We start from the raw sequence: 22,318 nt of genomic DNA, 5'->3' as shown, positions 1-22,318 counted from the left end.
AGTGACCGACGGCACTATACGTTGATTTATATAAAGATGTGTACCCACAGGTTTGCTTTTATTGCTTCCCAACACGGGTATTTGTTTGAACTAACTAGAAACTAGAAAGCTAGGCTATTTGTGTTTTGAGTCTCAAGTTTGAATTCTTTTGTACAATGCAGTTCAAAAAATTATGATTATCCCATGTTATCTTTATTACTTTGATCCTTACTTCATTTAATAGACAAGTATGAAGCATCTACTGTACGCTAAGCATTGTGTTAAGTATTGGAGATATAATTGTGAGCAGAAACAGACATGGCCTATGCCTCCATGGAGTTCAAAGTTTACCTGGAGAGTTAGGCATTAATCATATAACACCCAAATAATTATAAAATCTAATATATGAAATATGTTACATGGGAAACATTTTGCTAAAGCAAAGAGACCTGGTCTTTGGAAGGATGGGAGGAAGGCTTCCCAGGGAAGTCTCTGGAGCTGAGTTTTGAAGGATGAATAAGAATAAACTTGGGGAAGGGGGGAAGGAACGGGAAGAGAATGCTAGGAAAGGAAACATCATGTGCAAATGTCCTGAGGCAGAGTACATCCAAAGAACTGAGGGAGGCTGTATGTGTCGGGATCATAAGAAGTGAGGGGTGGAAGGCAGTGAAGGCAGATAAGGCTGGAGAGGAGTTGGCAGCATGGCCAGGTCATTCAAGGCCTTGTAGGTCATTCTCAATAATTTTCATATCTGTTCTAAGGTTTTTAAACTGGGGGAAGTGACATGATTAGTCGTGCATCTTTCTTTTTTTTCTTTTCTTTTGCAGTACGTGGGCCTCTCACTGTTGTGGCCTCTCCCGCTGCAGAGCACAGGCTCTGGACGCGCAGGCTCAGTGGCCATGGCTCATGGGCCCAGCTGCTCCACGGCATGTGGGATCCTCCCGGACCGGGACACGAACCTGCGTCCCCTGCATCGGCAGGCGGACTCTCAACCACTGCGCCACCAGGGAAGCCCAGTCGTGCATCTTTAAAACCTCATTCTGTACTCACTTAAGAGAATGGAATGGAGGTAGGCAAGGGTAGAGCCAGGGAACCTGTTATATTATTTCTGGGTTTTAGAGGTGAGAGCATGGTGGCAGAGATGGCTGGATTAAAGAGACACTTAGCACATAAAATCATCAGCCTTTGGAGATGTATTAGATGCGGGAAGCGGAGGTGAGGGAGGTGTCTAGAATAGCTTTCAGGCCTTGGTTTCAGCAACTGGACAAAAATTAGTGCCATTACGGGACAGGGGCTAATGAAGGTGGACCACGTTTGAGGAGAAAATGTCGAGTTTGGTTTGAGATGAGTATGTAGTGAACTAACTTCACATCATCTTTATTCTTTGCTCATAATATGATTCTCCTATTTTCATTTCTATGTATTTTCTCATTTAACAAATCGTTATTAAGTACCAACTATGGGACTCATAGTGGTGATGCAGTCTTTCAAGGAGCTTATGGTCTAGGAGAAAGCTATGAAAATGGGTGATACTGTTAAGAGCTACGACAGGAAAAAAATTATTACTTAGACATAGAAGAGTGCCCCACACCCAGAATCGGGGGTGAAGGTTGGAAATTATGGGAGGTTTTCTGGAGGAAACGTCTCTGATGCAACGTGCAAGAAGGGAGCCTAAGGGAAAGGGTATTCCAGGCAAGGGAAGAGCATGTGTAGACAGGAGACAAGAGTGCACAGAGAGTTAATGAGGTCAAAGCAGCTCAGCGCGGCCAAAGCCCACAGAAGCAGGAGCCAGTGGGCCAAGCTAGGATTCTGGGTTTTATCCTGAGAGCAGAGTATTCTTAAGGCTCTTTTCCATTTTGGTCATTATTTGTTAAATTTCCAATTGTCTTCTCTTTCTCCTACATTCATGTACACACACCCCTAAATTTCTATTATCCTTTTTTATTCCTAGATTAACACAATATCAAACACTCTGCAAAACTGAGAAGTCACATGAGATTTCTGACTGCATTTGGAAAACCAAGAGATCATGTTACAAGTCCCAGAGCTCATTAACCAGTTACTTCTGATTACTTTAAACCCACTAAAATCACTCTCGAACCATCCTAGGGAAACCTTTTTCTAATTGTACCAAACAACTGTTTCCAACTTGACAGCCAGTGTTCTTCACGTCTTACTTTTATACTATCATTAAAGAGATGTTGTCCACGTGGCATGACAATTTTCAAAGAGAAAGAAATCCCCCCGCCCATAACATTCAAGACACTTGTTCAATTTTTCACCTCCCAATGGCACAACAGAACTGCCTACACTATTCTCTTGGTCCCACTGAGGTCTGGTTCTTAGGTTTGCTTTGTTCCAACAGTCCCTCTGCTTTTTCCTCCTTAGTTCTCCTATCTTGAAAGCTCATTTTCCACCGATCACTCTCTTTTTTCAAACAATAATGCCAGGCTTTTTCACAGAAAACTACTTGTGGTTTTTCAAGCACCCCATTCTGTTTCATGTCTCTCTCTCTCTCTCTCTCTCTCTCTCTCTCTCTCTCTCTCTATATATATATATATATATATATATATATATATATTTTTTTTTTTTTTTTTTTGTGGTACGCGGGCCTCTCACTGCTGTGGCCTCTCCCGTTGCGGAGCACAGGCTCCGGACGCGCAGGCTCAGCAGCCATGGCTCACGGGCCCAGCCGCTCCGCGGCATGTGGGATCTTCCCGGACCGGGGCACGACCCCTCGTCCCCTGCATCGGCAGGTGGACTCTCAACCACTGCGCCACCAGGGAAGCTCCTGTTTTTATACTTTTATACATATGTTATTCTCTCTTTTTAGGATGTGCTTCTCCTTTACCTACCTGGACACCTGTCATCCTTCAAGACCCATCTCAAGCATTTTCTTCTTGTGACCCACCCTCATCTCTTATCAACCTCCTTCCAAATCTGGAGGATGGAGCACTCCCTCTTTTAAGTCACACCCAACATACTGTCTACAATTATTTAAAACGGTGTACTCTCAGAGGAATGGATAAAGAAGAATACTCCTCAACCATAAAAAGAACAAAATAATGCCATTGGCGGCAACATGTGGACCTAGAGATGATCATACTAAGTGAAGTAAGTCAGACAGAGAAAGACAAGTATCATATGATATCACTCATATCATATGATGTGATATCATATGATATCACTCATATCACGTGATGTGATATCATATGATATCACTCATATCATAAAATTAGGGGAACCTAATTTTTAAAATGATATGAATGAACTTATTTACAAAACAGAAACAGACTCACGCATTTTGAAAACAAACTTATGGTTACCAAAGGGGAAAGGGGGGTGGGGGAGGGATAGATCAAGAGCTTGGGATTAATATATACACACTACTATATATAAAACAGATAACCAACAAGGACCTACTGCATAGCACAGGGAACTCTCCTCAATATTCTGTAATAACCTTTATGGGAAAAGAATCTGAAAAAGAATGAGTATATGTGTAACTGCATCACTATGCTGTACCCCTGAAACTAACACAACATCGTAAATCAACTAGACTGCAACATAATTTAAAGTAAAATAAAATGATCTATTTACTAGGTAAGGTCAAGGCTGTGTCTGATTTATCTTTATATCCCCTGTACCAAGACAGTGTCTGGCAAGAAGCAGGCATCAAATTAGTGACCGCTGAATGAATCAATAATTCAGTGAGTGAATACCAAAACATGTCAAAAAACCTTCTCAAATATACGTGAGAGATGGCTGAATGCCGCCATCCCACATGCTACCATCTCTCATTTATTATATAGTTTAAAATACCTGTAAAGGTATGATTCTCAGTTCTAGTCCCTAAAGATCCTGATGGGTGCCCAGGTGCTTCAGATTTTGAGAACCCTCCTGAGAAACTTTGTTCTAAAGCCAGAACATGAGGAAACATAACCAGCATGAAAATGAGTAGGAAATCTTCCTCTTCCATTTACCTGTGTCCCTTTGAAGTAAAACAAACCCCAGGCACACAACATATATTTCATTGATTCTTCCACCCATCCATTCATCTAAAATTTTTGAGACCCTCCTACACTGTGCTAGGCACTCTCTCGAGCGGGTAAGAAGCAAAGTGAAAACCTGCACGTACACCAGACTCTACTCCAGGAGGATTTAAAAACAAACAACCACTTGTGTAAGAAACTTCAAGATGAACAACACAGGCACAGTGAGGGTTTAAATTAAGAGTGGGAACACATCAGCTTTCATCTGTCTTTTTCTTTTCAGAAAACATGCTAGGTCCTGATCTCTGACTTAACATGAAATCTCGCTCAGTTCTTATTTCCCATGGAGGATTTAACTAGGATTTTGAGGGTGGGCTCTGAGTTTCACGTCTTCTTCAATAACCCTATTAAACATTCATATAATGGGGCTTGTTTGGCATCAATCTAACCTGTGGGGATCCAAAGTTTGGCTATTTCAGTAGTTTAATGGAGTTGCTTCCCGTGCATTATACGTTTTGATGCAGAGCATCTATTCTTTGATTTTTCTTCTCTCCTTCGCCCTCTAGAAGCCCACAGGCTTTAACTGATTTTCTGTTGCTGAAATGTGCCCCCAGCTTGCACTCCCTGCAACTGCCATTTGGTTTATTTTTTTGTCAAAGTTGGCAACCTATTTTTTTTTTAAATCTGTCACCCCTTTTCTTCCCTTCAGGCAAGTCATTTTTACTGAGGCTGTTGTTATATGGCTGGAACAGGGAGAGCCAGGAATTCCTGAAGCCTGGCTGGGATCAAGGCCAGGCTGACTTGATTTATCCTCCTTTTAAGAGGCCATCTTTGCCTGGTTGTTTATAGTCTTTGGCATGGTTTTCTCTCCTACCACTGACCCTGCCATCCGGCCATGATTTCTTGTCAAATCAGAAGCTTCAGAGTTAATTCTTTATCACTTTCACAATTCCTCAAATACTCAATTACTTGGCTAACCTCCCTCCTCCAACCACACATGTAAAAAGTGACAAATTACTGTTCAGAGACTGACAGATGAGCCAGGAAGCCAGCTGCTAGGTTTTGTGGCTTTTCCTGGGGCAACTTGGTGAGTTGTTAAAGAAAGGGGAGCTGAAAGGTGAACTGAGTTTTTTTTTTTTTTTTTTAACTCAACAATCCCTCTTTTTAATAGGGCAAGGTGTAGACCAGCTTCCTTACCTGCTGGCTTAAGGCAGATGAGCCTTCAGGGGGCTCCAAGCACTGGGCTTTGGCGAAGCCACAAGGCAGAGGTCTGGGTCTCTGAATCACCACGCAGAATGTGGTTCACCAACACACACACGGACGAGCGTTCAATTGTGTTAAGTCGCTGAGACGTGGGGATTGTCTGTTAGAGCAGTTTGCTTACCCTGACTAATATAAAAGGGATATGAACACTCACAGGACTGTCAGGGGAGAAGGGCACTACGCTGTTCCTTCCACGGGCCAAGGAATCAAAGGCGCGCAGAGAGGGCTCTACCACAGCTGCATGTCCTTAGTAAGACAAGGGCTTTCACGGGAAACACTCACTGGTGGATCCTTTGCTGGCTGAAAGGGGCAGTGTAGCAGTCATTCTCCTCCAGGTCTGGCAGTGTCTCCTTGTCCAGCCTCATTGGCTTCTTAGGTAACCATCTCCGAAAACTGCTTATTTGTTTATCGATCCTGTGGTACATGAAAGGCAAGACCAAAGGGTACAGCACGTCAGCATTGCCCCAAAACACGGGAGGGAAGTCTCCACAGAGCCGTAAATATGACCCCCACACTGCAGGCATGCTCACTGCACTCACGAAACTCCCACTCAACAGACAGAAAGAAGAGAGCCGAGACCCAGCGCTCTTGGGATTTCACCAGGGGGCTTTGATATGATTGTCCATGATATCACAGCTGTGAGTCATATGTCTACACATGCCAGTGAATGACCAAGGAACAGAACAAGGCTGGGAGGCTCTGGAAAGGAAGTGGACAGTCCCTTAAGCAAAGCAGCGGAGACCTTAACTTTGTCCATCCTGCAGATTCCAGAAACTCATTGTGTGCTTGGAAAATCTCCCCATCTGAGGTCTGGGAAGAGCTGTAGCTATAGTTAGCTTTGAGCGAGGGGTGACAGTGCATCCCAGGGGATGGACCGTACACAGAGAGCCCAACGGCACGATTTGCTTCCTGCCCCTCACACCTTCCCCAAGCAGGCTCTCAGCAGATGGCATGCTGTTTAACTTTCATGTCTCTTTTCAAGTTGAGACATGAAAGTTCTCAAGGTGCTGGGGCATCATGACACACGTGTGTCACTCTGGCCAGGGCACACGATGGTACCAAGCCAAGGGAAATGACACCGTCTCCAAAGTGGTTTTCAAGCCATGGTTTCCCCCCCTGGCTACCGCCCTGTTCCCTCTGATTTCTGCTGATGAAAACATCTGGCTTCCAAGTGACCAGATTCTCACCCACTCACGGCCAACCATTAGAGGGAGCAAATACCACAGCAGACTTTTAAATGATTATGCTACCTCAGGTATCTGTACCCCTGAAATGTTTTTTCTCCAAGGGCACATATCAAATAGCATCTCTGTGAAGCAGACTGAACAGGTACCATTCGCGTTTTACACATCACAAAAGAGACCCACGGCCAGGGTGATTATCCAGCCAGTGAATAAAGCCAGAACCAGATGGCAGATCCTGCATTCTTGGTTTTAAAGATCACCCTCATCAAAGCAGTTGATAACGGGAATCTTCACTTAGGGGCTATTCAAGGGACACATTTCGCTGGGGATGAAAATCTTTAAATGCCTTCTAAGTCTATTAACTGAAAACATATAGAATTTGGGTATGTTTTGTTTCTTTTCCCAATTAAAATCATTTACATGGCAATTTATCCTTTTCCGTGAAACTCTCAGCTGAAGGGATTGTTTTTTATATAACCAATCAACTCCAAAATGAAAAATAACAGTAATCTTCTCTTCTACCACCTTTTATCCTCAGCTTTGTTCCAGCCTCACCACAACCCCCGACTCTGCCTGGTGGTGGCTGTCCTTTTCCCAGAGTCCCTGAAAGTTCAAACTGGAAAGAATCCTCCGGCTTCTTTAAGACCCTCGTCTCCAAGAGGACCTGTCCCCACCACATATACACACACAGAAGTAAAGACCCTACTCAGGGTCATGTACCCAGAAAAGAATAATAGATTAGAATGGCCCAAAGACTGAAGAAAGGGAAAAAGTTCCCATCTCCTTCATCCTTCAAGTCCACCCCATTCTCCCCATCATCTCTTTAAAGACACTTAAAATACAGTGAGATGATAAGCTTCAGAGAGGTGATATGACACAGTGGTTGAGAACATGAACCCTGAGGCTGGAGTGCCCAGATTCAAGCCCTGGCTCTGTAATTATTAGCAGTGTGACCTTGGGCAAGTTATTTAACTTTGCCATGTCTCAATTTCCTTATCTGTAAAATGGGCATGATAATGATGCTCAGTTCATAGGGTTGTGATGATTAACTGATCAATACGTATACAATGTCTCCAGAACGGTGTCTGGTGCACAGTGAACACTGGCTATTATCACTATCTTTTCTTTTTTCCCAAAGACAAGCATTTGAGCAACCAGTTTGCCTCTTAACATTTTTGTCCTTCTGCCTTTCAATTCAAAAGGTTAATTATGCCTCACCAGCATCTAGCACTCGTCCAAGTTCAATGATCTAGTCCTTAAATTAGACTTCCTAGGTTAAGCTGGTTGCCTTCCCTGTGGCTCTTGGCTTTATGTCATCTGATTGCCTTAAAAGTTGTTCACGAAAGAAGACTTTGGCCCAGAGGTTTTCCGTAATAGAGCTTTCACCTCCCACATCTCTCCAGTCGGCAGCACTAATCGGATTACACTTTGCAAAATTCGCATTCTCACAGAATCTGGGCTCTCTCTGCGCGCAATGACTATGAATTAAATCCAGATGGGTACAGTGCTCAGTGTGGATAAAAACAAAGCTGTAAAAATTCAGGCATAACTACTCCATGGGAACGAAATGGTAGCTTTCAGCAACCAGCTTGTGGAACCACAATTTAAGTGAAATGTGGAGATGGTGGAGAGAGAGAACAGAGTATGAAAGTGATGAGTTCATTGAAAAATGAGGAGGGGGGGAAAGGAAGTGAGAGGAGGCTGCTTGGCATGGTGGAAAGGAGCTGGGATTTGTCCTTGGAATGCCTAAATCCTGGCTCTGTTGCTTATCAGCTGTGTGACCTCCCACAAATCACTCACCTTTCTGAGCTTTATTTTTCAAGGGTTTTAAAATGGGGTCATTACGATCATCATCATCTTATTGACCTCACAGCGTTGCTAGGAGGCTTAGAAAAGAGGACGTGCATGAAATGCTTTGGAGAAGCTGCTAGGCAGAAAGCAGTGTTATTAATAACTCCTTGAGGACCATGGAGGCTAAGGTAAAAGGGATGGAAAGGAGAGGAAGTGGGCTTTTGAAACACTATGGTAGAAGAAAGATACTCAAAAGATACCTTAAAAACAAGCCCCCTGAGACACTAACTGGGGGTGGAGGGTGTGAACCGGTCTTCATCGGGGCAGCCTGAGAAGAAACAGGAAGACAAAGCATGGGCTGTCTCGGTCCCACCACACATGCCAGTCCAGGCTGTGTGCTCACAATGGACAGAAAAAATGTTCAGATGTGACCAGCAGTTTGTGTCCTCTTCTGGCTGGCAGAAAGGCCCCCCAAAGATTTCTGCACCCTAATCCCAGAACCTGTAAATATGTTGTGTGACATGGCAAAGGGACTTTGCAGGTGTAAGGTGATGGGCCTTAAATTAAGGAAAGCATCCTGGATTACTCAGGGGGACCCATTTAACCACGAAGCCATTTAATAGCAGAGAACTTTCTCTGGCTGGAGACAGGAGAGATGAGGTAAAAGGGAGGTCAGAGAGATTCAAAGCATGAGAAGGATTCAACCGGCCACAGCTGGCTTTGAAGATGAAGGGGGGCAGGAGCCAGGGAGTGTAGGCAGCCTCTAGAAGCTGAGAAAGGCCTTTGGTTAACAGCCAAAGAGACCCCAGTGCTACGACTGCATGGCCCTGAACTGTGCCAGTCACCTGGCTGAGCCTGGAAGCCAATTCTTCCCCAGCGCCTGCAAAGAAGAGCCTGGCTGGCTGATGCCATGATTTCAGCCTGTGAGACCCCAAGCAGAGAAAGCAGTTGAAACCTCCCCCAGCCCAGACTTGTGACTTGAAGAACTGAGATAATAAATTTGTGTTGTTCTATGCCGCTAAGTGCGGGAATGTATTGTAACAGCAATGGGAGACTAACACACCTCTCCAGTCTTGGGCCCATCTTCCCCTTGAGACCTGACCTTGGCCAGCCAGGCCCCCATGGGCTGAGACTGACGTTCTACACGTTGCCCCTACCTCCCAGGTAGGTGGCTCGGGGAACAAGGGGTCTGTCCCTCTGTGGCAGGATGATGAATGGTCACTCTTCCACAAACCCACTCCTGTCCCCAAACTGTGCCACTCAGACATCAGTGAGGATCCCTTTCACCTTGCAAAGGAAAGACACATAGTGCAAAAGCCACCAGGTTGGAAAGCATGAGACTTAAGCTGGATGCCTGGGACAAGCCTTTTATCCCTTTTATCCTCACGGGGCCTTCGTAGCCTCATCTCTAAGATGAAAAATCAGATGCTTTCTCAATACATGGTGGTGACTTCAGCAATAATATCTTGGCTCTACCATTTTAAACAAACTTGAGTTAATAAAGAGTTTTCCTTTAGGGATGTCTCTGGCGGTCCAGTGGTTAAAACTCTGCGCTTCCACACTGCAGGGGGTGTGGGTTCGATCCCTGGCTGGGGAACAAAGATCCTGCAATGCTGGGGTCAAAAAAAGAGCTTTCCTTTTCAAGAGGCACAGTGGATAACCTTTCATATAGAATGATGACTCTGGAGTCAGCTGGAATTGGATTCACATCCTCGTTGCCCAGAACGAAAATGGTGAGTGTCACGCTGGGGAAGGGACTAAACTCCTCTGAGCTAATATACCCATTACCTAAGGAAGTGGTGAGGATAACGCATAAGTGTTCGCACAATGCCTTGGATGGACAAAATGCTCAATGAAGTAGTGGTTTCTAGGATGAAGAAAATGATGATGACAATGAACTTTTATTAACCGAGTTCTCAACAGACGTTCAAGAGCTATGATTCTCCCTTGTATATTGAGGTCTGTGCTTCCATGTCTCACAAACATCCCTAAACAGGCAATCCTGATATTTACTTAGGCCTGTAAAAGTCAAGAAACCAACTAACCAGGAAGCACCCCATCTGTCTCTTCAACATAGGAGTAGGGCTGATACTTAGTAAAATCTTCTCTGACGGGGAAAAGAGGAAACATCAGCTTAATGATGGAGCACTGACTTTGGTTGGATACACTGTCACTCTGTTCCATTTCTGCCATTTACTGAGCAAAAGCTGTCTCACAGACTGCACAGGCACCTCAATAAAGATGGATCAACCACTTGGGCATTTGTGCCCTTGACCTGTCAAGGTAATATCTAGACTAAAAGGTGAGTTACTTTCTTAAGAAAGTCGTTCTGGTGGTAAGTTCAGGGTCCTGGACCAAATGCCGGTTCATGACAGGTGAGGTTCTGCATAGCTGGAAAGAGCTGCTGGCACAGAACAAGCACAGACAAATGGGCACAGACCTGCCGCTTCTTCCAGGCTGTGCCTTTCCAGGGTGTTCTTGGAAATGTGCCTCGGGAAGGTCCTTGTTAAAACAACTTGACCTCTGTTGTAAAGGTCAAGTTATCTCAGTTGTAGAGGGGAGAGAGACAATCTTACCCACCTTCAGGAGTGGTGATGATTACGGAAAAGGCCACATGCAAAGGACTTCACCCCTAACAGGCTAACCTGTCTGCAGGCTTTTATAAATCGCTGGCTGTGCACAGAGTCCCAACCTGGATGCTGAGGGTGTACCCTGAAGAAGCAGAAAACAAGGGCCTTTCCCTGGAGCCACTAACAACCCAGGAGGGAGTTTGTACTAAGGACAACTTAATTAGGCTGAATTAAATGAAACGGGCTACTTCAGAGACACCTGCTTTTCCCCAGACCAGAATATTATAATAATAGCATTAGGTTTCGAACAGTTAGATTACATTTTCAGAGATCACGTGCCCAGAGAGCACCTACAGGTGAGTACCCTGTATTTGCAGCCTCTCCTTGGATAGCTAGGGATCTTGGGAAGCTACTGCCATTCTTTTAGGTCACAAGGCTGCTAACTGGGGCACAGCTTAGAAGAGTCCAAAGGCTTTGGAACATTTACGTATGTTAATTTGTTTAAGACGAGGATGGAAACATCCAAGCCGTTTTGTCATGTTGCCTGTATACTCATCGGATAAGATTACGATGGCACTGAGCGTATAATGCAGTAGGGACCAGCATTCCTTCTGCCAAGCATCGCAAAGGAGAACATCAGGCAGGATGTGCATGGGGGCGTGGAGGCAAAAAGAATGAGTAGTAATGGGACTGCAGCTACAAGCCACCCACAGTCAACAGATTTATTACTTTGTAAGCATATCTTCTGCAGATTATATTTGTATGATTTGGTGAAGGCAAAAAATAATAATAGTAAGGCAGAAGAACGATGATAAATTTCCTTTCCTGACTGGATAGGTAATTTGTAATACCTGTAAGTCTGCCCAAAGGTAAGTGTTGAAGCAGCCTTTAATAGACCAAGTATGTGAATGAAAAGAGCATTTACTCCAGAAATACATATCTGAATTACATGAGTGTGCTTTATGACGTCAGGTGACCTTTCATAAATAAAGATATTTGTGAAATGACGCTCTATTTTTCTGCCTGCTCAGAAACTTCACAATTTCTAATTCATCTCTCTTATCCTGAAAGGAGGTAGGTTTGTTTCAAGGGTGCTTTCACAGATTAATGAAGTGGAATATCATTTGTAAGAATGAAACTAAAAGCTCAATTAAATATCCATACGTAGCATGACATGAGAACTTTAGAACACTGGAAGTCAATATTTTACTACTGATGTACAACTAGGATAACAAGTTATAGATGTGCCCTTCAATTTGTAATGTCATCCCTGGCCACAAAGAGACACACACTCTTCATCATCTAAATCAGGCTGTTCTGAGGTGAAGAGTTAAAGTAGATACAAAATTTTCTGACAAACTGCATTTAAAAATTTGCACCAGACACTGGGCTTCAATAAGTTATGCCACCAAACTGATGTCCCAGATTTAATCCTATGTGGTAAGCAGTGAAGCTTAAGAGGTCATTCTGAATCAGTGTGTCATAAAACCATAGTTCGGACTTTTTTCCCCTTTATTTTGACCCAGAGTCTTCCGGTGCCTCCTAAGGCCTAGATTTTTCTACAGCTGTAATGTGTGCACTTAAGTAGTCGCTATACAGATACATACGTCCCCATATCCCCTCCCTCTTGCGTCTCCCTCCCACCCTCCCTATCCCACCCCTCTAGGTGGTCCCAGAGCACCGAGCTGATCTCCCTGTGCTATGCGGCTGCTTCCCACTAGCTATCTATTTTACGTTTGGTAGTGTATATATGTCCATGCCACTCTCTCACTTCGTCCCAGCTTACCCTTCCCCCTCCCCATGTCCTCAAGTCCATTCTCTATTAAGGAAGTAGTATCAAGTTTTCCAGGCCCAAAATTCGTATTTAGTAAGCTGTTCTTCCAGTTCCAGGAACAAGGGTTTCCCCAGCTCTTATTCACTCCCAGCCTCCCTTCTATACACATGGAGTACATATGATGAGTCACGTGGTCACAGCCTCCTCTGCTTTCCTCCTCTTGCTCCTGTTCTAAGGTAGTAGTGACCCCTCACTGCCTCTGATTCATCAGGACCCTGTCCATTCTCCACCAGCTGTAATTTGGTTTCTATTACCCTCTACTCCGTAGTCATCATTCTCAAAATGTACTAGTTCCAGACCAGCAACATCAGCATCACTTGGGATCTTGATACAAGTGCAAATTCTTGAGCCTCACCTGTGGGGGTGGGCCCAGCAACATGAGTATTAAAAAGCCCTGCAGGTGATCCTGACGCACGCTAAAGTTTGAGAACCACCACTCCATGGAGACTGCTAGCACGGTGGTTACCATGGTGACCAAAACTCAATTCTCATCTCTCATCCTTCATCAGTAGCTGAAGAACACCCCTTCCTATGGGAACGCATACGTGGTGCCTTTGGCACTGCCTTCCCTTAGTTCTCCTCCTACTTCTTAAATCGTTCCTTTTCATCCTCCCCCATCTCTTCCTGTCTCCTTAAAGCAGACTTTCTGAGCAATTGCTACTGGCCCTCTTCTCTTCACTCCCTGCATCGTTTCCTGGGAAATTCCATCTACTCCCCTGGCTAAGGTCATGACCTCTATGGCTCTGTCTCCCAAACTGGGTTCTCTGGCTTTACCTCTAGCTTCAACTGCTGTGCCATCAGTTTCAAAAGCCTTCAGGACACCAACACCTCAAAGACCTACTGTGAGTCAATGTAGAATTATTAAAACAAAATTCACCACCTTCCTTACCACACCTGTATCTCTCTGAATTTCTACTCTTCTTTTGCCTCCCGATCCCTTAATATGGAAACCTCTTTCTATCTGCCACCATCTCTTGTTTTCCAAATACCTGCTAAGTCCTTTTGCCTATAATTTCACAATCTTTCTCATATATTTTGCTGTTTACTTTGTAGACTATCTTTTGGCTATTCAGGGGGAACTACAATCTGAATGTTTTAGAGTGAAAGCTAAAGAGAGAGAGATTATGCCTTATTTTAAGGAAGCACTTTCTAAGTCAGGTGTTCACAGATGGGTTTAGGAATACGCTGTCTCCAGAGATGTTCAAACACAGGCTGCCTGATGATACAGCAGAGGTTCAAGTAGCCGATGAGTGGTTAGACTTGATGACATTTGATATCCCTCCAACCCCGAGATTATATGGGTCCTTTTATCACCATTTTCTTTCAAGCCCTCACCTCTTCAGTCCCCAGTCTGTGTCTGACACTTCAGGCAGTCCTGGTTTTTCTATACTTTTCTTTGTGGTCTCCTTTTCCCCCAAGCAAATTCTCACACCTGTGTATGGAGATTCACTCATTCATTTGCCCCATCTACTACATGCTAGCTGCTGGAAACAAGGAATTGGATGAGCCATCCTTGCCTTCATATACCTTCCAGGTGGAGAGGTGGACATCTACATCATAGATTACAGCACAGGCCCAGTAATCTGTGTTTTAATAAGCCCTCCAGGTGACTCTGATGCTGGCTAAAGTTTGAAAACTACTGAAATAGGCTAAAGTGTGCACCAAGTTTTTGTAGAAGGTCATTATATGAAAAGGGATTCGTCTCATTGTGGTGAATCCAAATGCCGTGGCAACTGCCTGATGAAAGAAGGATTGCTAATAAGGATGCTGCTCAGGGAAATTCTTGGAAACCACGTCTTAGTTTCTTTAAAAGCCCATTCTCATGTCATACTTTGTTGAGTGCACGTGTATTTGAGTAACTCACTAAAATATATCAACTACTCTTCTACTTATCCTTCTGCATAGCACATTAACAGAGTGAATAGGAATCTTAAATCTCACAGAACTGAACACTAAGATTTTCAGACAAATGCAATGGTATCCAAGTTTAACTATCAGCTCAGCTCAGGGTGAATGGTTACATAAGACCAATTAAAAGCTTGAAATTAGAATGCCAATGATCACCACAGAGTCAAATTAAAGGACATCACTGACGCCTCCCCTTCATCCCTGGCTTCTCAGAAAACAAGGAGAGACAAGCTTAGGAAGGATTCATAGCACAGTAAAGGCAATCTTCATCCAGTAGTATTTTTTGGGAGGAGGGGTAAAAAGAGGGTAGGAGGGCTTCTGAATAAGGTCATACAACTGCCTACTTTATTAACAAACTATTACTAACATAGGCGGGCCCCACCCAGAGGGCCAAGAAACCATCTGCTTTTGGAGAGGGTGATTGTCTGCACTTAGATTTCAAGTTACTTATAGCAGAGGGAGGAATCTGTGTGGGGAAAAGAGTAACATTCAGACCAAAGATGCTTTCTAAACAGCGGGCCTTTCTGGTAATTTATCTAATGGAATGGGGAGAGAAAAAACCCCAAACCCAGCCTCAGTAGACTTGCAGATAAATTCTGTCCTCCCAAGTGTGAAATCACAGGGAAGACTCTAAGAGGAACATTTCCATCTTTGCTTTTTTTTTTTTCCCTAGGCTATTTCCCTAACCTGAAATAGCGATTTTTGGCACGGCAGCCGGCTTTCCCGTGTGACAAAGGCCCGTCTTCCCCAGCTTGTATTCCTTGTCACTGTTGGAGCACACAGGCCAACAGCTAAAACAAACGCCATCATGACAGAGCATGCTACTAACCTGCTCATGAACTTGTACCGGCGGGGCAGGTAATAGATTTTTCTCCTGGAAGAACAGCAAAAATGAAGCCAGTCGAGAAGAAAACCCATCGTCAGTTACAGTTTGAACTAGCAAGGAAGGAAAGGAGATTGAAGATAGAAGCCTGTAAGAGGTGAAGAAGAAAAAACTAAAAAGAGATTAACAGTGAGAAATGTAGTGGGAACGGAGGGCATGCATTTTTTGAGTCATGAAATCATATGAAATCGTCTCCATTGATATCGCCCCCTCTCCGTGTTACCATCATTGTTTACGGCTGCTCTTCGCCTACAGAACCTGTGCAGAGCAATAATTTGGAGCAATTGGTATTTGTAGGAATTCGGCTGAGGTCAGCTCTTTTTTCAGGAGGCCGAGATGGGTTGCCAGCCTGCTGGCAACATACATAATTTAGTGGGCACAGGATCACATTAACTAATATTTATATAGCGCTTTAAGTTTAGAGAATGCTTCTCTCATCTGATGTAGGCAAGGGTAATATAAAACTACATATTTATATTTGACAATCAGTATGGGAAAGACACTAACAAATAGGTATCAACATCCTGTTATGAATAACCACACTGGAACATACTGCCTCACCCCTGGCCCTCATATCAGTGAATTCAAGAGATACACCAAGGAATCCTGGGAAAAAATCTTTTTAAAAATCAGCCTTATTAAGGATCTGTTGGACTTCTATATACCTGCATTTTAAAAAGCATTACAAATGTAAATTCTGGGTGTAGTGTGAGTGGAGAGCACATGTATCAGATGCTTTGTTAAAATGCAGTCTCCCTTTCTACAGTGTGGGCTTCAACCAATGGGGTGGTAATGAAATGAACACGGTTTGTATGAATTCTGAACCGTTCCTGAGATATCTCACTTAGAGAGAATGGGAAGTTTATACACCAAAATTTATTTTGCATATCTGTGAAAACATAAAAACATATCCCATGTTGTTAACAGGCAAATTATAGAGACAAGAGAAAGATCAGTGGCTGCCAGGGGTTTGGGTTGGGGGGAGAAGGGATGAATAGACAGAGTAAAGGGGATTTTTAAGGGCAGTGAAACTATTCTGCGTGATACTATACTAGGGGGTACCTGACACTATGCATTTGTCAAAACCCCTAGCACTGTACAAGGCAAGAAGTGAAACCTAAAGTGAACTATGGACTTTAGATAGTAATAATGTACCAATGTTGGTCCATCCATTGTAACAAATATACCACACTAATGCAAGATATTAATAATAAGGAAACTGTAAGTAGGGTGAGAGGGGGTATATGCGAACACTCTGTACTACCTATTTAATTGTCTGTAAACCTAAAACTGTTTTAAAAACAGTCTATTTAAAAAACCCATATCCATGGACGTACAGGTATTTAGCAGAAGCAGGTTTTATTGACAACTTCCCACAAGAAACCTATTACTCGACTTCCTTTTAAACATTGGAGAAATAAAAATCCTAGGAGACTAAACCTGGGATTCAGAAGTGCAGTCTACAGAAAATAATAAATAAAGATTCTTGGAGGCATAAATAGTCAGCTAAATTGACATTTGAACATTTTGGTGAACCGACATGGCAGGACAATTCCTGCTTTGGAAATACATATGTCTCCATAGACAAATAGACAAATAAGCTAGAGTTATCTGTCTAAAACACCGGACAAAACGAAAGCATAAATTTTAAATGCACCAAGTTGCATCAAGTGAAGCTATGCTTAGGTAAACTCACATCAATATTAATAAGGCCAATTAGTGGCCACACACTAACAGCATTTCCTCCTAAAATATTGCCCTGTAGGAATTCCTACGTTTAAGATTATTATTCATAGCTATTATGGTTTTCATTTTATTGCCTGGATCACAGCCTCTGAATACTGCATAAGAAAAGTATTAATGCTGCTTGCAAGCAGCATTTTTCTGCCATGTAATGAGCACACAGAGGTATTATCTATGATGCAGCCAGGCGCTTCAGAGACGAAATGCTTCCAGGTACTAAGGGAATTTGCTCATGTTTCTACAATCTGCTCAGGTTCTGTGCTTGAGAAGTGTGTTCTGGCAAAAGGTTTTATGAGGTTGCTACTGGGGAGGGGGGTATCAGTTTCACTAGGTTTGACTACTGTAAAACTACTACTACTATCAAAAGGTAGACTTTTTAGCTCTGTTGGCTATAAGATGTTGGTCTGATATATGACTGTATCTAAGCACAGATTTATTTTTGGTCCTTATGTGTGATATAGTATTGATTCACATTGATAAATAACTGAAAAGTTTAGAACTATGTTTGTCTCAATTCTTTCGGGAATTTTGCCTTAAGGAAAATAGATGCTAGAAATCCAGCCTCTATTTTGAATTGGTATTAGGACATAAAGACCAGTAAACAAAGAAAATAAGGTGCACCAAGGAGATATATTACAGGCCTATGAATGGAAATTGCCCTTCTCTAAATGTGTTCCTAGCTCCTCTTCGTTTCTAAGAACGTAGATGGTTCTTTGTGTCGATAACTTTCCACAGCTCATTAAGAGGTACATTTTAGAATTGGCAGTTTGTCTAATATCTGCCCACTGACTTGGTCTTTATGGGCAAATTGTGAACTAAAAGTATTTAATTCTTTAGTCCCTTTGGAACTGTCCTTGGTACTACACCCCTCCACCTCCTTTGAGAGATTCCATTATTTCCACATATCTTGGCATTTATAACTTGAGGTTTAACACTTTATTTCATTTCCATCTAGCCAATGATCACTTTTTCTTAATCTATAGGGAAAATAAGAATATTCACTGTAAGATGGAGGAAAATTAATCCCTTTAAATAACTGAGAAATCCATGCAAAGTGTTTTCTATTCCCCTAGGAATAAATATCAATGCTTGTGCTTGTGCAGTATTTATGACCTGATTTTTTTAAATTTAAAAATAGGTTATTTAAAGAAATAAGATAAAAAAAAAATAAATAAGATCATATTTTCCTGAAATTTCTTGAACTTGTTTCAATGGAAGTAGATTTGAATTTTTTTCTGGAAGGGACCAGTCAGTAAGGACCTGCACCACTGATCCTGGGGTCTGGCCATTCAAAGAAGCAGTACACAGGGTTTCTAAAAATGGCACTTTGGAAGTGAAAACGCCACTTGGAAAATATTTCTTTCTCACAGGCAGGTGAACTATGTGCCCTTCTAAGGACTGAATTAGCCAGACATTTTCACAAAAAGCCATGAAGCCATTATTAGCCATGAAGTACTTATTGCATTTCCTAAACACTTAAAGGATTTTCTTAGAGTGCTCCAGTCCGCAGTTCAGTTTTACTTGTTTTGAGAGAGGAGTACATTAGTAGCAGAGAGAATGGGGGGGGGATACTTTTACACCTACCTGAAAGGCATTCTTACATTCATTTGTTCTGCATATCTTCCGAGCACTTCCCATGGGGCATGCAACTTCACAAAGATAATGTCACTATTTATTAGAGAGGACTGAAACAGAAAAAAGAAACTAAATTGAAAAGTATATCCAAGTCTCCTATGGTTTCAATTGAGTTGGAACTTAGAACACATGAACTTGTACAGAGTTTAAGATGGGGGGCATCCTTCAGCGACAAGCTGGCTCCTTATGTGCGCATATATACACTCAACCAATACACCACTGTGTGGCAGGCACTAGAGAACCAGTTTAGGAGCAAAAGAGATATGCATGGCATTTACATTCTGCAAAAACACACACAAAAGAAGACAGGCAAAAACAAGTTAAAGAGAGAGGGACAGATTCAGAGCTACGAGTATTCTGAAGACAACAAAGTCTTAGGAGGAAGAGTTGGGGTAGGGTACCCATTTCTTTGGGCAAGGGTCAAGGAAAGTCCTCTCTGAGGAGGGGACATGTGAGCTGAGATATAGAGAAGGAGCCAGCTGGATAAAGAGCATGGGATGAATGTTCTGGGTGCCAAGGCCCTAGGTTGGGAAATAGCTTGGTATGTCCTATGGTCGAGGGACAGGGAGGCAAGTAGACGGGCTGGGGTGGATTAATCATGGAGACTGGAGCGAGCAGAGGGTGGAAAGGTGGGCAGGAACATGTAGTGCTTCACAGGCCACAACAAGATGGTTAAACTTTATTCTAGGGCCACGGGGAAGTCATTTTGATTTAGGCGTTCAAAGATCACTGTGGCTACTGCGTGGAGGATAAACAAGGGACAGTTACAGCGAAAGCAGAGAGAAAGAGAGAGGCTCTCAATCATACAGGCAAAAGCAATAGTTGGTGGTGGTGGAGATAAAGGGACCTAAGGGATGTGAGTCTTAAATCTGGGTCAGTATCAGCAAGGGTTTTTCAAAGGACTGTGTTCTTTGGCCCCAAACCTTTGCTTCCTCTGGGGCTTCTTATCAACACAGAACTTAGACAAGCAAGTAAAACTAGAGCTTCATACTCTGTTAACCCCCCAACACATTTTGATCTATGCCTCTGACCAAGGGGACATCTCCAATTAGGAGATTTCCTTCAGAAGTCATTTCCCAGGGGGAGGGCTGAGTTGTGGAAGGAAGCAGAAGAAAGATGAGAAACAGTAAGCCAGAGCAGTTTAAAATTAGCAAAACGGCCAATTATTTAGCCATATCCTTCTCGCACACAGTCGTTCTGAACTGCATACTATTTAAATTTTTACAGTTTAAGAGTATCAATTTAAAATTTTGTAGTTTAAGATATGTTAGGTCTTTGTGGCTGAACTCTCCCTATAATAGTATTTATAAACAAGCCAATATTTTTACACAGCTGACAAAAAAAAGCTCAACTTTATGCTTTAGCTGGGGTGCATTTGCACTACAGGGAATTGTTTTTATATTGCAGATGAAATGCAATTGTAATTCATCTCTTGTATTTTCATTCAGGGTCTTCTGGTTAGGCTTATAAATAGTGTACTTAATTCATAAGAACTCCTCAAGATATTATGAAAATCAAGCTGGTGTCAACTACTATGTTCTCAGGGACTCTGGTGACACTGAATTTCCCATGGGGAGGAGGGCCAAGGCCCAAATCCACAATGGTGGTGGTGGGGTACCCTTTGATATTGCTTAGGAAAATCAAACTTTCTGGCAGTTCGGGCTGAAATAAGGTTTTATCTTTCAGCTTAGGATAAGCAGACCCCTGTCTCTAATCCCCTTGAGAACAAGGGAAGTTTCTGTTATTCATGGGTGAATCCTCTGGGCCTAGCACAGTGCCTACTACAGACGGTACACTCAACCAATATTTGTCTAGTGAAATGTGAATAGTTAGTCCTGGCTCAAGTGAAAGCTGGGAGTCCTATGAAGCCAGAAGTGAAGAAGATTAAGTGACTCTTGGAGCCCACATAGCTGATTACTGCAAATAAGGTGCCCACACAGGGAACAAACACGCCAGCAACCACTGAAAAAGCAATGACTAGGGCTGTGTCTCTTTGCACAAACTGGTTTTCTGTTTAGTAACCTATTACCTCCCTGCACTGGGTGCTTAGAGCCAGGTAGCCAGGGGTAGCGTGAATGAGCTCATGGGTGGCAATGTCCATACAGGAATATACAGAAACACAGCACACACACTCTCCATTGTGTCCCGTTCACGTCTGTGGATGCGCTGATGCCTTGATCTGAGATGTTCTCAAAGCTTATCAGTTGAGCATTCTTGTGCTTTGGAAAAGATTGCCACGTGTTTTTCCATATATAATATAGTTTTCTAAGTTAAAAAGCAGAAGAAAGATTATTTTTCCTTAAAATGGGCCTTTTTGGGGCTTCCCTGGTGGCGCAGCGGTTGAGAGTCCGCCTGTTGATGCAGGGGACACGGGTTCGTGCCCCGGTCCGGGAGGATCTCACATGCCGCGGAGCGGCTGGGCCCGTGAGCCATGGCCGCTGAGCCTGCGCGTCCGGAGCCTGTGCTCCACGACGGGAGAGGCCACAACAGTGAGAGGCCCGCGTACCGCAAAAAAAAAAAAAAAAAAAAAAAAAAAAAGGGCCTTTTTGTTTATACTAAAGATACGCTTCAGAGTCTCGGAAGGTTTTGTAGCTTCCTCACTTGGGAGGTTTCATGGTAATACCGGGAATGCTTTAAATTCACCTAGCTTTCTGACAAGGTTCTCACTTCCTGCTATTTCTTCTCTCATATTCCCATGAGAGAACGAGTAAAATTGTGCAAAATAAAGAAGATGGGAATGTGACTGATTTACAGAATCAATCAAACCTTGATTTAGATAGAGGATAATCTTAGAATATACTCTCTTCATGGAATTACTGTGATTGCTAGTTTTACAGAAAATATACAATCTATTGCAAGGATAATCATTTTGTAGATCTCCCATGAATGTATGAAAATATTAAGGAGAATACAGTACTATATTCCATTTAGGGCACGTTTTACGTGCCATACTTCTGTGTGTTGGAAAAGCCAAGTTCATCTGAACACATACTGAGTCAACTAAACTTCTAATGTGGGATCTCAACCATTTTCTGCATAAAAGAGCAAATAAAAATAACTCCATTTTCCTATTAGTTCAATTATAACAATAATTATAAAACCATCACTCTATTTTTTAGTGCTTTATAATTTTAGAAGCACTTTTACACATTACCTCATCTTATTCTCCAACTTGTAAGAGAGGCTTTACTTCAATTTCTTAAAGAAGGAAGAGTCTAAGTCAAGTAAGTCACCCACAGCCAAACTGAAAGTTTATCCCAGGCAAAGCTGAGTCCACAGCCACATCCCCTGACTCCCTTGTCAATTTTATCTGATAAACTCTGAGGTTTGAATAAATCCATGGCTTTTATGTGCATTGAAGACACAATCTCTGAATTCTTTATCAGTTGATACAAACTAATCTGAAGAGAATTTCGTATTTCAGAAAACAAAGCAACAAAAACAAAGAGGGAAAATTAAGCTATATTTAAGATGATCTTGAGAAAAATGTTAATTGAATTCCCATTAATGATGATGAGTGTCTATTCGTGTGTGTG

The 22,318-nt window shown here is 42.7% G+C and overlaps 1 protein-coding gene across 5 annotated transcripts in view; it reads right to left on the bottom strand.

The window, feature by feature from the left end:
• Positions 1-22,318, bottom strand: part of ANO4 (anoctamin 4) — a 450,544-nt gene that overhangs the window by 141,579 nt on the left and 286,647 nt on the right. For 3 of the 5 annotated variants that reach the window (XM_067697681.1, XM_067697683.1, XM_067697684.1), the window contains 3 exons: positions 18,732-18,832; positions 15,351-15,395; positions 5,517-5,648 (listed from right to left, as the gene is read on the bottom strand). In XM_067697681.1, coding sequence (XP_067553782.1) covers positions 5,517-5,648; positions 15,351-15,395; positions 18,732-18,832 — 278 coding nt within the window. Of the gene's footprint in view, positions 1-5,516; positions 5,649-15,350; positions 15,458-18,731; positions 18,833-22,318 lie in introns of all 5 variants that reach the window. The other 2 variants (XM_067697685.1, XM_067697682.1) reach the window with 2 other exon arrangements.

The sequence above is a fragment of the Pseudorca crassidens genome, chromosome 11 (assembly GCF_039906515.1).
Source record: "Pseudorca crassidens isolate mPseCra1 chromosome 11, mPseCra1.hap1, whole genome shotgun sequence".
NCBI classification, from domain to species: Eukaryota; Metazoa; Chordata; class Mammalia; order Artiodactyla; family Delphinidae; genus Pseudorca; species Pseudorca crassidens.
The sequence above is the reverse complement of the archived record's forward strand: the minus strand, read 5'-3'. Positions and strand labels throughout refer to the sequence as shown.